Source organism: Lithobates pipiens, unplaced genomic scaffold (assembly GCF_037356315.1).
Source record: "Lithobates pipiens isolate NorthernLeopardFrog02 unplaced genomic scaffold, aLitPip1_a1.2 Scaffold_28, whole genome shotgun sequence".
In the NCBI taxonomy this organism is placed as follows: Eukaryota; Metazoa; Chordata; class Amphibia; order Anura; family Ranidae; genus Lithobates; species Lithobates pipiens.
The window spans coordinates 88,390,938-88,406,728 of NW_027507789.1; the positions used below are offsets into that span (position 1 = coordinate 88,390,938).

Here is a 15,791-nt window from a genome sequence, read left to right on the forward strand (position 1 = left end):
ACGCGATGGAACTCAACCTTCTATATGCTTGATAGGCTGCTCCAGCAGAAATGTGCAGTTAACGACTACCTGTACGAACTCTGCGGCAGAACAGGTTCTGGGGAGCTTGGTTTTTTTCACCGCGCGACACATTCAGACTTCTGTGGCCATTTGATGAGATCACCAAACTGGTCAGTCGCAGCCATGGCGCCATCAGTGACATGGTACCTTATGCCTTCTTTATGGAGCGTGCATTGCGTCGTGTCATTGATCAAGCCATGGAGGAGTAGGAAGACGAGGAAGTCGCAATGCTGAATGAATTCCCAGGGGGGCTACTCTATCTGAGACAAGTCAACAACAGGAGCCTGAAGAGGAGACAGAGGAGGATGGTGCTGGGGCGGATGAGAAGGAGCAAGAAGAGCATGCTTTAAACCTTTCTGGGATCCCTGTTGTTGTGCGTGGATGAAGAGAGGAGAACGAGGAGGACGACATTATGCTGGATGATGAGCAGGAGCCAGGCCACCACACCGCTTCCAGTTTAGTGCAAATGGGGGCCTTCATGCTCCAGTGTTTTAACAGGGACCCCCGTATACAAAGCATAAGGGTCAAGGACCAGTACTGCGTGGCAACGTACTTAGACCCCCGGTACAAACACAAAATGGCGGAAATGATACCACCGTCACAGAGGGCTGTCAGAATGGAGCACTTCCAGACCTTGCTTCGAGAAACGCTGCATTCTGCTTTTGCGTGCGCTGGCAGAGGAGGAATTCCCATTCCCAGAGAAAGAGTTGCAGGTACCAATCCAACAGCGCCTGCAAGAAGAGGGCGGTTTGAAGATGTGTTGGTGACTTCTGATATGAGGTCATTCTTTCAGCCGACCCATCCACAGGTCTCATCTGGATCCAGCATCAGGGAACGCCTAGACCGACAGGGTTAACGGCCGATGTGGACGCTCTGAGGAGTGATGAACCCCTGGACTACTGGGTGGGCAGGCTTGATCTCTGGCCAGAGCTTGCCCAATTTGCAATGGAACTGTTGGCTTGCCTCTCGTCCAGTGTCCTGTCTGAAAGGACGTCCAGGGCAACAGGGGGGATCGTGACCGATAAGCGCACTCGCCTAGCTCACGACAGTGTTGACTACCTCACATTTATAAAAATGAACGAAGCATGGATCTCTGAGGAATTCAACACATGTGACCAGTAGACCATGTATATGCATAACTCTATAAACAATTTATTTAATCGAGCACACGGCCCTTTTTTCTACCTTTGGCTCACTTCCTTGTACAAAAAAAGCACACCGTACTATATGTCTGTACCCTCCTGTTTGAAGAGGTTGAGCGGTGTCATATTTTTGGGTCCCACACCGGGTTGCTGGTATCAGTGCTGCTGTCAGTGCTCTCTATCTCAGTGCTTGTGTCAGTGCTCTCTCTCTATCTTGGTGCTGGTGTGGTGTCAGTGCTCTCTATCACGGTGCTGGTGTCAGTGCTCTCTATCATGGTGCTGGTGTGGTGTCAGTGCTCTCTATCACGGTGCTGGTGTGGTGTCAGTGCTCTCTATCTCGGTGCTGGTGTCAGTGCTCTCTATCACTGTGCTGGTGTGGTGTCAGTGCTCTCTATCTCGGTGCTGGTGTCAGTGCTCTCTCAGTGCTGGTGTCAGTGCTCTCTATCTCAGTGCTGGTGTCAGTGCTCTCTATCTCAGTGCTGGTGTCAGTGCTCTCTATCTCAGTGCTGGTGTCAGTGCTCTCTATCTCAGTGCTGGTGTGGTGTCAGTGCTCTCTATCTCGGTGCTGGTGTCAGTGCTCTCTATCATGGTGCTGGTGTCAGTGCTCTCTATCTCAGTGCTGGTGTCAGTGCTCTCTATCTCAGTGCTGGTGTCAGTGCTCTCTATCTCAGTGCTGGTGTCAGTGCTCTCTATCACGATGCTGGTGTGGTGTCAGTGCTCTCTATCTCGGTGCTGGTGTCAGTGCTCTCTATCTCGGTGCTGGTGTCAGTGCTCTCTATCACGGTGCTGGTGTCAGTCCTCTCTATCACGGTGCTGGTGTCAGTCCTCTCTATCACGGTGCTGGTGTCAGTCCTCTCTATCACGGTGCTGGTGTCAGTCCTCTCTATCACGGTGCTGGTGTCAGTCCTCTCTATCACGGTGCTGGTGTCAGTCCTCTCTATCACGGTGCTGGTGTCAGTCCTCTCTATCACGGTGCTGGTGTCAGTCCTCTCTATCACGGTGCTGGTGTCAGTCCTCTCTATCACGGTGCTGGTGTCAGTCCTCTCTATCACGGTGCTGGTGTCAGTCCTCTCTATCACGGTGCTGGTGTCAGTCCTCTCTATCACGGTGCTGGTGTCAGTGCTCTCTATCACGGTGCTGGTGTCAGTGCTCTCTATCACGGTGCTGGTGTCAGTGCTCTCTATCACGGTGCTGGTGTCAGTGCTCTCTATCACGGTGCTGGTGTCAGTGCTCTCTATCACGGTGCTGGTGTCAGTGCTCTCTATCTCGGTGCTGGTGTCAGTACTCTCTATCACAGTGCTGGTGTCAGTGCTCTCTATCACAGTGCTGGTGTCAGTCCTCTCTATCACGGTGCTGGTGTCAGTCCTCTCTATCACGGTGCTGGTGTCAGTCCTCTCTATCACGGTGCTGGTGTCAGTCCTCTCTATCACGGTGCTGGTGTCAGTCCTCTCTATCACGGTGCTGGTGTCAGTCCTCTCTATCACGGTGCTGGTGTCAGTCCTCTCTATCACGGTGCTGGTGTCAGTCCTCTCTATCACGGTGCTGGTGTCAGTGCTCTCTATCACGGTGCTGGTGTCAGTCCTCTCTATCACGGTGCTGGTGTCAGTGCTCTCTATCTCGGTGCTGGTGTCAGTACTCTCTATCTCGGTGCTGGTGTCAGTGCTCTCTATCACAGTGCTGTGTCAGTGCTCTCTATCACGGTGCTGGTGTCAGTCCTCTCTATCACGGTGCTGGTGTCAGTCCTCTCTATCACGGTGCTGGTGTCAGTCCTCTCTATCACGGTGCTGGTGTCAGTCCTCTCTATCACGGTGCTGGTGTCAGTCCTCTCTATCACGGTGCTGGTGTCAGTCCTCTCTATCACGGTGCTGGTGTCAGTCCTCTCTATCACGGTGCTGGTGTCAGTGCTCTCTATCACAGTGCTGGTGTCAGTCCTCTCTATCACGGTGCTGGTGTCAGTCCTCTCTATCACGGTGCTGGTGTCAGTCCTCTCTATCACGGTGCTGGTGTCAGTCCTCTCTATCACGGTGCTGGTGTCAGTCCTCTCTATCACGGTGCTGGTGTCAGTCCTCTCTATCACGGTGCTGGTGTCAGTCCTCTCTATCACGGTGCTGGTGTCAGTCCTCTCTATCACGGTGCTGGTGTCAGTCCTCTCTATCACGGTGCTGGTGTCAGTCCTCTCTATCACGGTGCTGGTGTCAGTCCTCTCTATCACGGTGCTGGTGTCAGTGCTCTCTATCACAGTGCTGGTGTCAGTGCTCTCTATCACGGTGCTGGTGTCAGTCCTCTCTATCACGGTGCTGGTGTCAGTCCTCTCTATCACGGTGCTGGTGTCAGTGCTCTCTATCACAGTGCTGGTGTCAGTGCTCTCTATCACAGTGCTGGTGTCAGTGCTCTCTATCACAGTGCTGGTGTCAGTGCTCTCTATCACGGACAATGAGGGAGATAGCAGCGGAGAAGCCAATCAGCAGGCAGTGCCAGCACCATGGCTGAGAATCAGCACTGGACTGGCACCTCCAGACCACTGCAGTGGAGCCCTGCATAGATGGGGTAAGGGCTGGGCAGAGGGAGGGGCTCAAGCACAGGTTGGCACACTGGGACACTGGCACAGGACTGCGCTGGCCTGACTATAGCACTGATCATCTCCTGCACCCCCTTCATAGCCTGCCCTGACCTTGCCTCTCTCCATGGCCTGCACGCACTCCTGAATTGTCAAAATGTCACAGATAAAAAAAGAATGCTTGTCGTTGTCGATCCCAGATTCACTTAATACTTTTGTTATGTCAGTGTCCATGTGGTGGGACTATGTGTGCACAGCTAGTAAGTATTTTGTGGCTGAAAATATGACCTGTAGGTTTTTAAGGTTTGCTTACCATTAAAGTCAATATGGTCCGCCGTGAACATTGCGGTTCGCAAACTTTTAGCCGCATTCGCGAAATGTCCCGTTGGAAGTTCGTCCATCACTAATTGTGATTAGATCTCATTTTATGACTAATTTGTGCAGAAATCCATTTCATTTCAAAATGGTTCACATACTTTTTTTTGCAACTGTATATACTCAAAACTACCCCTTTATTAAAAAGAGGAAGGAAAAAAAAGAAACCCTCTGGGTGAGCCACACAGCTAAATACTGTTTAATGGTGATAATTACCTAATGTGTAAGAAAAAAATTCCAATGGTTTTAAATGGCTGCAATTACATTTTTCAACCTGTGATAATCTGGCAATCTGTGATAAACCTTAAATACTTCCCAGTAAGGGACTCAGCTAAAGAATAACTATAGATACCAAAAAAATGTCCTTACCCTGCTAGCGAACACAGCAAGGAAAGACCCAAATAATCTAGAAAGAAAGGAGGAGAGGAGAGGTGGAGCTGCCTGAGGTATTCTAAAAGGAGCCAAAATTGGATTGGCAGGGGGCAGGCCTCCTTAAATACCCAGGGTCAGTCCAGCTGGGTAGGAGTTGGGTGGAAGAGCTGGAGTGAGAGGGTGGAGGTTGTCAGGCTCACAGGGAGCTCTCCAGTTGGGGGGGGGGGGGGAGGTGACATTAGGCTGGGGCTCAGGTGCATCCAGGAGGAGTGAAGAAATCCTGGAGGAGAGGCACATGAGAGAGCAAGGAGTGGACAGTGGGAGCAAACACTGCTAAGAGACTCCAGGGAGGACAACTGGTCGCAGCCTGGAAGGCTGGTGAGTGAAGCACAGTCGGGAGGACTGGGGCGGCTTGCCTAAGACAACTGGGAGATTGCAGTGTGACATGCAGAACCAGCCAAGTGGACTGTGGGAAGGGCAGTGGAGAGAGATCATTGCAGCCAGGCTGACTGGCAGGGCCTGAAGAGAGCTATGTGGGATTGGTAGCTGAATAGAGGACAGTTAGCACCTGAACTATCCCTACACCACAAGGGTCCGAGGTCTTTGCCTGCAAAAGGCAGTTCACTGAGGCCTGGCTGAATTAGTCTCAGGCCTAACCATGCGGTGCTAGCTAGTCTGGAGTAGTAACAGTCTACAGCCAGTGAAGTGCTGGAGAAGTAACAGTATGCAGCAAGTGAAGTGCTTAAGGAATAATGGAATGCAGCAAGTAAAGTGCTGGAGGAGTGAAGAATAAGAGGTCTTAAGCAAGAGTTTGTGCTGGAGAGAAGACTGGAGTGTATATACTAGAGCAGGGGTAGGCAACCTGGGCTTTCCAGTAGTTGTGGAACTACATTTCCCATGAGGCATTGCAAGGCTGGCAGTTACAATTACTCCCAGAGGCATGGTGGGACTTGTAGTTCTGCAACAGCTGGAGGGCCCCAGGTTGCCTACGCCTGTACTAGAGTGTATATAGAAGTCCCGAGCAAATTGTGCAGAATATTTATGGGCATCCCATAATTTCCTTTTCCCATCCAAGTTCAGTCCCTCAATAAAAAACACAACAAAAAAAAACAAAGCTTATGGGACTGTTCTATGTCTTAGTGTCTGAGAGATGGGCAGAGTGACAGGTGAACCACTAAATTCAGCAACCCCTACGGGGGCATGGCTACACACGTAACATGCAGCCTCACTATGCCCATAATATGCAGCCCCTCACTGTGTAAATCATATGCGGCTTCACTGTGCACATAATATGCAGCCTCACTGTGCCCGTAATATGCAGCCTCACTGTGCACATAATATGCAGCCTCACTGTGCACATAATATGCAGCCTCACTGTGCACATAATATGCAGCCTCACTGTGCACATAATATGCAGCCTCACTGTGCACATAATATGCAGCCTCACTGTGCACATAATATGCAGCCTCACTGTGCCCATAATATGCGGCCTCACTGTGCCCATAATATGCGGCCTCACTGTGCCCATAATATGCAGCCTTTACAGTTTGGGGGGACGTGTATATAGAGGAGGTGGATAATATTAGTATATACTGGAAGGAAAAAGGGTGTTTACAGCAATATATACACCCACCTTCCTGAATATAGAGACCTCAAAACCATGTACAAATAACCCGGGTCCTCCAGCCACGTGATCATGCCCGGGCCCAATCTGCACATGCAACAGAGACTCACGTAGTGGAGAGAAGCGGGGAAGTGTGTACACCTGTGCAGAGCAGAGTGGCGGCTGTCAGTGGGAAATTCATGGCATTGGTGACCAGCTGAGGCCCACGGGCGGCAGTGGGACGCATGCTGCTGCTTAGCTTACCCATCTGTGCTCTGCTTCCATTCATTCCATCCGAGTGAGTGGTGGGAAAACGGAAGTGACGGTTCTGCGAAAAACACCGCCTACCATCCTCCAGACCCATCAATCACAAACAAGCGACAGGTGGAATAGACTGCTCAGTGTCTGGCACCTGAACACACTTAAAGGACCACTTTTTTTTTCCATTGGGGAGGCAGTGCCCGTGCGCCCCCTATTGATGGGCCGCCACTGCCAGAAGAGTTGAAGCTGTTATAGTTGCAAAGCCTCGATATTGAATGAACTAAGACTGGGATGCCATTTAACCGCTATCTGACAAGCCGCCGCAGTTGTACACGGCTGCGCGAATCACCATTATGTTACGTCGGTAACATAAACGGGCACTAGGGGGCGATTGCGTGCAGCCGGAGGCGCGAGCGCTTCCCGAGCCGATTCTCGAGCTCAGCGGTCTCGATCACCTCCGGGCTCCCACAAACGCTCTGGCACGCAGGAACCGGGAGCTCTGTGTGTAAACACACAGTTTTCGGTTCTCTGAGGAGTGAACTGACAGATCATCTGTTCATAGAGTATGAACAGTGATCTGTTCGTTTCCCTGCACAATCCCATCCCCCCTTCAGTTAGAACATGTACTAGGTAGGACACACATTAACCCCTTTACTGTCCCCTAGTGTTAACCCCTTCACTGCCAGTGACATTTTTGTCATTTTGCACTTTGTTCTGCACTCCTGTCACCCATATCCAACTGCCATTACTCAGCTGGTCCAGGATCTGGAGGGATCCCAACTTTAATGTAAGGATCCATCCAAATGCCTGATTGGCAGCTGGCTCAGCCTCTCAACACACCACTGAGCCAGCTGCTCCCACCCTGTCCACAGCCCAGCGCTCCAGTAAGATCTAGATCAGGCATCCTGCCTGTGGCCAATCATAGCTCAGGCTGTGTAGTGCACGCCCCACACTATATAAGGCCGCCTTTGAGGCGGCCTCGTGTAGTGTGTTAGCATCTGAAGCAGTGGGTGTTCTGTGTACCTTTAACACAGTACACACCAATTGTTTTTGGCTGATTTCCTATCTTGCTGCTGTGTAGTGGTTGTTGTCTGTGCCCTGACCGCAGTATACACCACTATATTCACCTCACCTATATAGCTAGTGATCTAGCTTTAACCACTTAACAACTGCCCATTGCCGATTAACGGCTTCAGGGCGGTTGTTTAACTCTGAGAGGCCGTTAATTAACGGCCTCCCAGAATTCTGCTCTCGCGCGCCCCCTGGGGCGCGCATTTGAGAGCATCCGTGACCGCCGGGTCCACAGGACCCGGCGCATCACGGATCACGGTAAACGGCCGCTCGTCGCGGCCGTTTACCACGTGATCGCTCCGTCAAATGACGGAGTGATCACTTGTAAACAAACCGGCGTCATGTTATGACGCCGGTTCCTCCCTCCCCTCTCTGTACCGATCGGTACAGCGGAGGGGAAAGAGATCGGTGTCAGCAGCGATGTGGGCTGCATCTGCAGGGCCCACATCGCTGCTCACCGAATTTAACCCCTCAATTCCCTGCCAATACTCTGCAATACCAGTGCATACTCTGCAGTACCCTGCCATTACTCTGCAATACCAGTGCATACTCTGCAGTACCCTGCCATTACTCTGCAGTACCCCGCCATTACTCTGCAGTACCCCGCCATTACTCTGCAGTGCAGTACCCCGCCATTACTCTGCAGTACCCCCCAATACTCTGCAGTACCCGCCATTACTCTGCAGTACCCCGCCATTACTCTGCAGTACCCCGCCATTACTCTGCAGTGCAGTACCCTGCCATTACTCTGGAGTACCCTGCCATTACTCTGCAGTACCCCCCATTACTCTGCAGTAACCCCCATTACTCTGCAGTACCCTACCATTACTCTGCAGTACCCCCCAATACTCTGCAGTACCCTGCTATTACTCTGTAGTACCCCGCCAATACTCTGCAATACCCTGCCATAAATTGCCATACCCAGCCATACTCGGAGATACCCAGCCATACTCGGTGATACCCTGAAATACCCAGCCATAGACGCCCCCCACCCCTCACCGCCCTCCGGTGCTTCTACCAACTCGCCAGTACGATCAAAGCCAGAATATTTTTTTTATTTTTTATTTCAGGCTTCCCAGCCTAGAGGTGAGATGTGGGGTCATATTGACCCCCAGATTTCACTGTAAAGAGGACCTGTCACCCCATATTCCTATTACAAGGGATGTTTACATTCCTTGTAATAGGAATAAAAGTGATCAAAAATATATTTTTGGGGAAAAAAAATGTCAAACTAAAATAAATAAAGTAAAATGAACAATACAAAAAAATAATAATTTTTAAAGCGCCCATGTCCCCATGTGCTCGCATGCAGAAGCGAACGCATGCGTAAGCCCCGCCCACATATGAAAACGGTGTTCAAACCACACATGTGAGGTATCGCCGAGAACGTTAGAGCGAGAGCAGTAATTCTAGTCCTAGACCTCCTCTGCAACTCAAAACATGTAACCAGTAAAAAAAATTTTAAGCGTCGCCTATGGGGATTTTTTAAGTAGCGACGTTTGGCGCCATTCCACGGGCATGTGCAATTTTGAAGAGTGACATGTTTGATATCTATTTACTCAGCATAACTTCATCTTTCACTTTATGCAAACATTGGGCTAACTTTACTGTTTTTTTTGTTTGTTTTTTAAGCACAAAACTGTTTTTCCCCCCCAAAAAACGCGTTTGAAATATTGCTGTGCAAATACCGTGTGAGATAAAAATTTGCAACGACCATCATTGTATTCTCCAGGGTCTTTTGGTATGCATATGCTGTGTGTGTGAAATAACCTGATAATATGACAATTTTGTGGAAAAAAAAAAAAAAGGAAATAGGCCGTCAGTACTTCAGGTGTGATCAATTTTCAGATATTGGCACCATAGCTTGTGGACTCTATAACTTTCACAAAGACCAAATAATATCCACCAATTTGTACTTATTTTTACCAAAGATATGTAGTAGTATGAATTTTGGCCAAAATTTATGAAGAAAAAATTACTAATCTGCTAAATTTTATAACAGAAACGAAGAAAAATTCATTTTTTCGCAGAATTTTCGGTCTTTTTTCTTTTATAGCACAAAAAATAAAAAACTGAGAGGTGATTAAATACCACCAAAAGAAAGCTCTATTTGTGTGAAAAAAAGGACAAACATTTCCTATAGGTCCAGTGTTGCATGACTGAGTAATTGTCATTCAAAATGTGAGGGCACCGAAAGCTGAAAATTGGTCTGGTTATTAAGGGTGTTTAAGTGCCCAGTGGTCAAGTGGTTAATAATAGAGCTTGCAGTCAGTAGTGTTAGGAGGTTAGGAGTGCGTGCTGTCTGCGTGCTCTGTACCCAGTACATACCGCTATAATATAGGGCAGGCCCCTACTTTCAAACATCCAACTTACAAACATCTCCTACTTGCAAACGCAAGGAGACAGCAGCAAGTGAGATGAAAAAAGATGGACGACAAAACAAATTATACAGGGGTGATAACCCTTCCCTATGTTTTCCAAAAAGCTTAAAAATAGTTTGTTTGACTGGAGCTACACTTTAAAAATGTACCGGTTGAAAATTACACACAGATTCAACTTAACACAACAAACCTACACAGTCCCTGTCTTGTTTGCACCGCCTGTATACTGCTGTTCTGAGTATATAGGGCCTGGGGGCCACACGCATTTCCTTTTTTTAATATGGGTACGGGGTTCCCCTTAATATGCGTACAAGACCCAAATAGGCTGGTAATGGGCAGGGAGGGCTACCCATGCCATTTTTCTGAATGATTTTCAACCATATTGCAGGAACCAGATATAACATTAAAACCGCAAGCAGTTTTAAATGGTGTTATTTCCGTTTAATGTCATTTTGTGCAGGGACTGTTCCAAACACGAGAAACACGTGGCACTTCACAGGCATACTACAGACACCCCCCAGGCACCATATTTAAAGGAATATTTCACCTTTTTTTTTCACTTTAATCGTCATTAAAATCAGTGCTCCCGCCAAAACGGCAGTTTTTAAAACTTTTTTTTGCAGTGACCCATGTCCCCTGAGGCAGGAGGCAGGTCCCCAAACCCTTTTTAGGACACTATCTTGCATATTAGCCGTTAAAATTAGCACTTTCCATTTCGAACGTTCGAGTCCCATAGACTTCAATGGGGTTCTAACGTTCGTTTCGAACGCGGGGGTCGTTCGCAAGTTCTGGTGCGAACCGAACCGGGGGGTGTTCGGCTCATCCCTAGCGGAGAGCTGGTGACTGACAGTCACCAACTCTCTGCTCACTGAAGACCTCACGCAGTGGATAATTGCAACATTAGATCGGTGCTGCCTTCACCTAGAGTATGGATGTTTTTTTTTTCAAAACCTGCACTTGTCTTTGAATTGCTTCAGGACTTTTTTGTATTTACATCCTATTCTTTTACCTCTCTTCCCAGCTTATATTCTGTACATGCGTGTGATGATATGGGAATAGTACATAGGATTTATGCTGTTGCTCTAGAAGAGGGGGCGGCAACCCGGGGGCCATACCTGGCCCACCACTGCTAATTGTCCGGCCCATTAGTGCCCATAATTAATTCATGGGCACCCAGCCTGCGGACATGTTTGCTGCTGTCCTCTTCATTGGACAGCGGCAAGAGGCTGGTATCACAGGGCTGGATTGGGGCAGGAATTGCTGAAGTTAACTTTTTACATTAAACAGCAGGTGATTGGTTGCCGGGTGCTGTGCTCTACACCTGTGTAAGATAGGAGAGTTCTATCTACACAATGTGTGTTTTTGTGTCTGTGTGGTGGGGACAGGGACCCCATCTCTCCAGACCATGCTGGCTGACAGGGCTGGCATCAGCCACCCTTAGGTGCCAGGATGGGGAGCCACATGCTCCCTCAGAGTGAACTGGCTTTGTATTAGCGAAGCACCTTAAAGTGAGGTAAACCTGTACTGTTACGTTAGGATTATTGTTATCTTCATTTATTAGCAGGTGAATGCGGCTCTCCATGCATTCACATACATTGAATCCAGCCCTTAAGTGGGAAAAGGTTGCTGACCCCTGCCCTAGAGGGTTAGTTTACCTTTACCAAAAAAACTGTCTATGCAGATAAGGGACATCATTAGATAAAAACAAACTGTGCAGCTTTGACCATAGTTGAATAATGCCTTTGCTATAGGTGTAGACCATTTACGTACCTTAGGAAGCCTGACTAGGATGTTGCTAAGGGATGCCTAGGTATTACTGTTCACCTTCACTAGCAGTTTGGCTACAGTAAGGCTACATATAATTGGCCTCCTAGAATATGAGGTTATTTAAATTAGGTTAGTACCCATGTGTTAGCAAGTATTGTATTTTATTGTTCTCTTTCTGTCTTTTCAAAAAAGGATAAGTCTCATTGAGTGTGGCCCAGTGAACACAAATTTTATGAAAAAACTCCAAAATGGTGAACCTGGTATTAACCAGCTTCAGAATGTGGACATTGACACCCGTTCTCTTTATGCCCAGTACCTACATCACTGCCAGGCCATCTTCCAAGATGTGGCTCAGGATACAGATGAAATCTTACAGGTATGCTCACCCAAGTTTAATACCTATTAGCTACAGACAAGAATGCTTGTCCAAATAGGCTTTATTTATTACATTATTTAAAAGAATAACCATTATTGTTTCCAGTACCAATTGTATTCTCACTATCATCCTGACAGTGCAGGATGGAAAAATTAAAATAATTGTTTACAATGCCTGGCACAGATGGCTCTTTAGGGAATTAAGTTTTATATTAACTTTTCTACAACAGCATATGCGATATACAGTAGGCACTTCCTCTGACAGGAACAGAAAATGCATCAAAGACACTTTAAAAGGAAGAACTTCTGACTAATTTGTTAATTTTAGTGTTTCTTCTGTCGGGGGTTGATGCGTCACCTGGAACCTTTAAGTGGGAGGCCTCTGTTTTCTTGGCTATCATTTTCTTCCACCCTCCTCTTTATCAATTATGCTTCCTTGGGAACAGTTGGTAGGGTTCCTGGATTGCCCTCCAGGACCCCTCCGCAGTATGGGAAGGAGGTGGCTTGGTTCCCCTTCTCTTTTTGAGAAGGGGCCTCCTTTGGACACTGCCCAGTTTTGTCCATGGATTTAGGGGCCGCTGATAAGCCAGTGCAGCTGGTCCTGAACTCAGCAGAATGGGCGCGGGCAGCCTCACAGGTGATCGGTGTGCTGGTGGGGGAGTTACAATCACTGATCTCCCTGTATAGCTTTCAATAAAGCAGCTGACAGTGGCTGTCTGCTGCTTTATTGAAAAATATACAGGGGAATCCGTGATTGTAACTCTCCCCACCTCCACACCGATCATCCCCCACTTCCCATCAAATGTCCCTAATCTCTGGGTCTCTGTGCACTCCTCCGGCTCCATGTCTCTTCCTCTGACTCTCCACCTCCTCCTGTGGCTCCTAGTGCCCTCCTGTGACTCCCCATCTCTTTCTCCAGCTCCCTGCCTCCTCCTGCAGCTCCCTTTGCCCCCCTGTGGCACCCAGTCTCTTCCACCGCATCCCTGTCTCCTCCTTCGGCTCCCTGCCTCCTCCTGTGTCTCCCAGTGTCCTCCTGTTGCTCCCTGTGTCTTCCTGTGGCTGCCTATCCACTGCCCTATGGACACCATCCTGCACATACTTCCCACCACCATATACTCCATACTCCTTTCCTGCACATGCTAACCACTGTCATATACTCTGCACTCCTCTCCCTTAGCTGATCATTATATTAATGTCACTGTTGGTTTCAGTGTCAGTTAGTTATGAAAAGGTAATCCCTACTGTCCTATATTTTACCTCTACTACTCATATCTTTTGCCCCATATTGTAGCCCCTTATTATTGCTACTACAAATAGTCTGACACCAAAAGTTGGGATAAAACTGCTCGTTTACAGCCCCTTTATTAAAATAAAATAAAACATTTTAAACAGTATAAACCAAAAAAAAAAAGCATAAACTTTTTGGTTGGCAATCCTTGGAGGCACTACGTATCCAACTCTTTATCTTATATCTGCTTAATCATTTAGCAGGCTGTTGGCATCGCTGCGGGAGTGATCCGTGCTGAGGGGGGAGGCCACTCATTCGTGGCCACCCCCTAGCGATCACTCCCGGCGAATGAAGTGCTTCCTCTGCTGCTGTAATGTAAACAGCAGTAGAGGAAGTGATGTCAACCCTCGTGGAGAGAAGACATCCAAGTGAGCTGCACAACACAACACTTACAGTAGAACACGCCAGGCACACATTTCATCCCCCTGTCACCCCCGATCACCCTCCTGCACCCCCTGTCACAGTGTCACCAATAGCAGTTTTTTTTTTTTTTTTTTTTTTTTTTTTTTACTATTTACTGTATTGGTGCATTGTGACTGCAATAACTGTTAAGGCAGTTATATTTAGCCCCCTTTAAGTATAGGAACCCCCCCCCCAAAAAAAAAGTTTAACCCCGTGATCACCCCCCGTCGCCAGTGTCACTAAGCGATCATTTTTCTGATCACTGTATTAGTGTCACTCTGAAATATCGGATTATGTTACACCTATACATATAGATATCAATACAGCACTCTGCAATCCTGGATAATAGTACACCTATACATATAGATATCAATACAGCACTCTGCAATCCATGTGAGTCTGCAAAACCTGGATAATATCACATCTATACATAGATAGCTATACAGAAGTCTGCAATCCTGAATAATGGTATACCTATAAATACACAGTATATATCTATACAGCACTCTGCAATCCTGGGTAGTGGTACACATATATACACACAGATATGTCTATCCAGAAGTCTGTAATCCTGAATAATGTTACACATAGGTGAGCTGTTGCTCTCCTGTGGCCATTCCTCCGCAAGGCACATTACAGGGAGGACAGGTCGGAGTGGCCAGGAGATAATTATCTGTTGTATGAGCAGGAACATCCAGGTATTTGTCGCTGGCGCCTGGTCCGGACAATGCAGAGCTCAGACAATAGTCCCATGTATGCCCAGGACCCGCACACACACCCGAAGCCCACTTACCTGACTGTGTGCTCCTCTCCGGTGTTCTCCGCAGCCGCTCCTCTCCTGCACACCGCTCTATTCCTCTTACTTCCTGTTTCCTCTCTCAGGTGAAATGGGAGAGAGAAGACAGGAAGTGACATCTGAGTCAACTCAGATGTCAATCAAACTGCCCGCCCGGCCGTAGTAACACATACTACAGCGCCGGGCGGAAGCTACTCAGCGCTTCAGAAAGCGCCCTGAGGCGGGCTAAACGCCCGCAAATGAAGCGCCTCGTCTGCAATCTCATGATTGCATTGGCGTGGCGGTTCCCATAGTGCACTGTGACCGGCGCTCGAGCACAGTGCACTTCCTTAAAGAACTTTTATTTTTTTTTTAAAGGGGCAGTTTTAAAACTTTTTTTTTTTTTTTTTACATTTTTTTTTTTTTTTTTAGTGACCACACAGGGGGCCCCCTATGGACGGGCCGCCACTGCAGGTAGTTATTTAGGTTCCCCGTAGCTTTTTATAGCATCAGGGACCCCCAGATACTACCTAATAAAGGTTTTAACCCCCTGATTTCCCCCCTAGTTAACCCTTTCACCAGTGATCACCGTATAACTGTTACGGGTGACGCTGGTCAGTTAGTTTGTTTTTTTATAGTTTCAGGGCACCCGCAATTTAGTACCTAATAAAGGTTTAACCCCCTGATCGCCCGGCGGGTGATATAAGTTCGGTTTTAGGGTCAGATAGTGTGTGCGTCGCCCCAGGCAGCATCAGGTTAGTGCCAGTACCGCTAACACCTAAGCACCAAGCATACACCACCCTTAGTGGTATAGTATCTGAACAGACCAATATCTGATCAGATCTATACTAGCGTCCCCAGCAGTTTAGGGTTCAGAAAAAAGCAGTGTTAGCAGGATCAGCCCAGACCTGCTAGCAACTGCTTTTAGTCCCTCCGCCCAGCCCAGCCCAACCCACCCAAGTGCAGTATCGTTCGATCACTGTCACGTAAAAAACACTCAACACATAACTGCAGCTTTTGCAGAGTCTGGCCTGATCCCTGCAATTGCCAACAGTTTTTTTGGTAGAATTTTGATACAGTCGCTGACAGCCTAGGAGCTTTTTTTACCCGTGAGTCTCACTAGTGTACCACTAAATTTAGAGCCCAAAATGACAAATCGAAGGTACACTAGTGAAGAGGCCTACACGTTTCTGAACATGGGCGGCACAGTGGCGCAGTGGCGCAGTGGTGCAGTGGTTAAGTGGTTAGCACTTTTGCCTAGCAGTAGGAAGGGTTGCTGGTTCAAATCCCAACCATGACACTACCTGCCTGGAGTTTGCATGTTCTCCCTGTGCCTGCGTGGGTTTCCCCTGGATACTCCGG

At 48.1% G+C, this 15,791-nt stretch overlaps 1 protein-coding gene across 3 annotated transcripts in view; it reads left to right on the forward strand.

Moving 5' to 3' along the window:
• The window catches only part of HSD17B1 (hydroxysteroid 17-beta dehydrogenase 1), a 485,223-nt gene that overhangs the window by 433,568 nt on the left and 35,864 nt on the right, over positions 1–15,791 (forward strand). For all 3 annotated transcript variants that reach the window (XM_077459465.1, XM_077459467.1, XM_077459466.1), the window contains exon 5: positions 11,782–11,965. In XM_077459465.1, the coding sequence (XP_077315591.1) occupies positions 11,782–11,965 (184 nt within the window). The remainder of the gene's footprint in view (positions 1–11,781; positions 11,966–15,791) is intronic.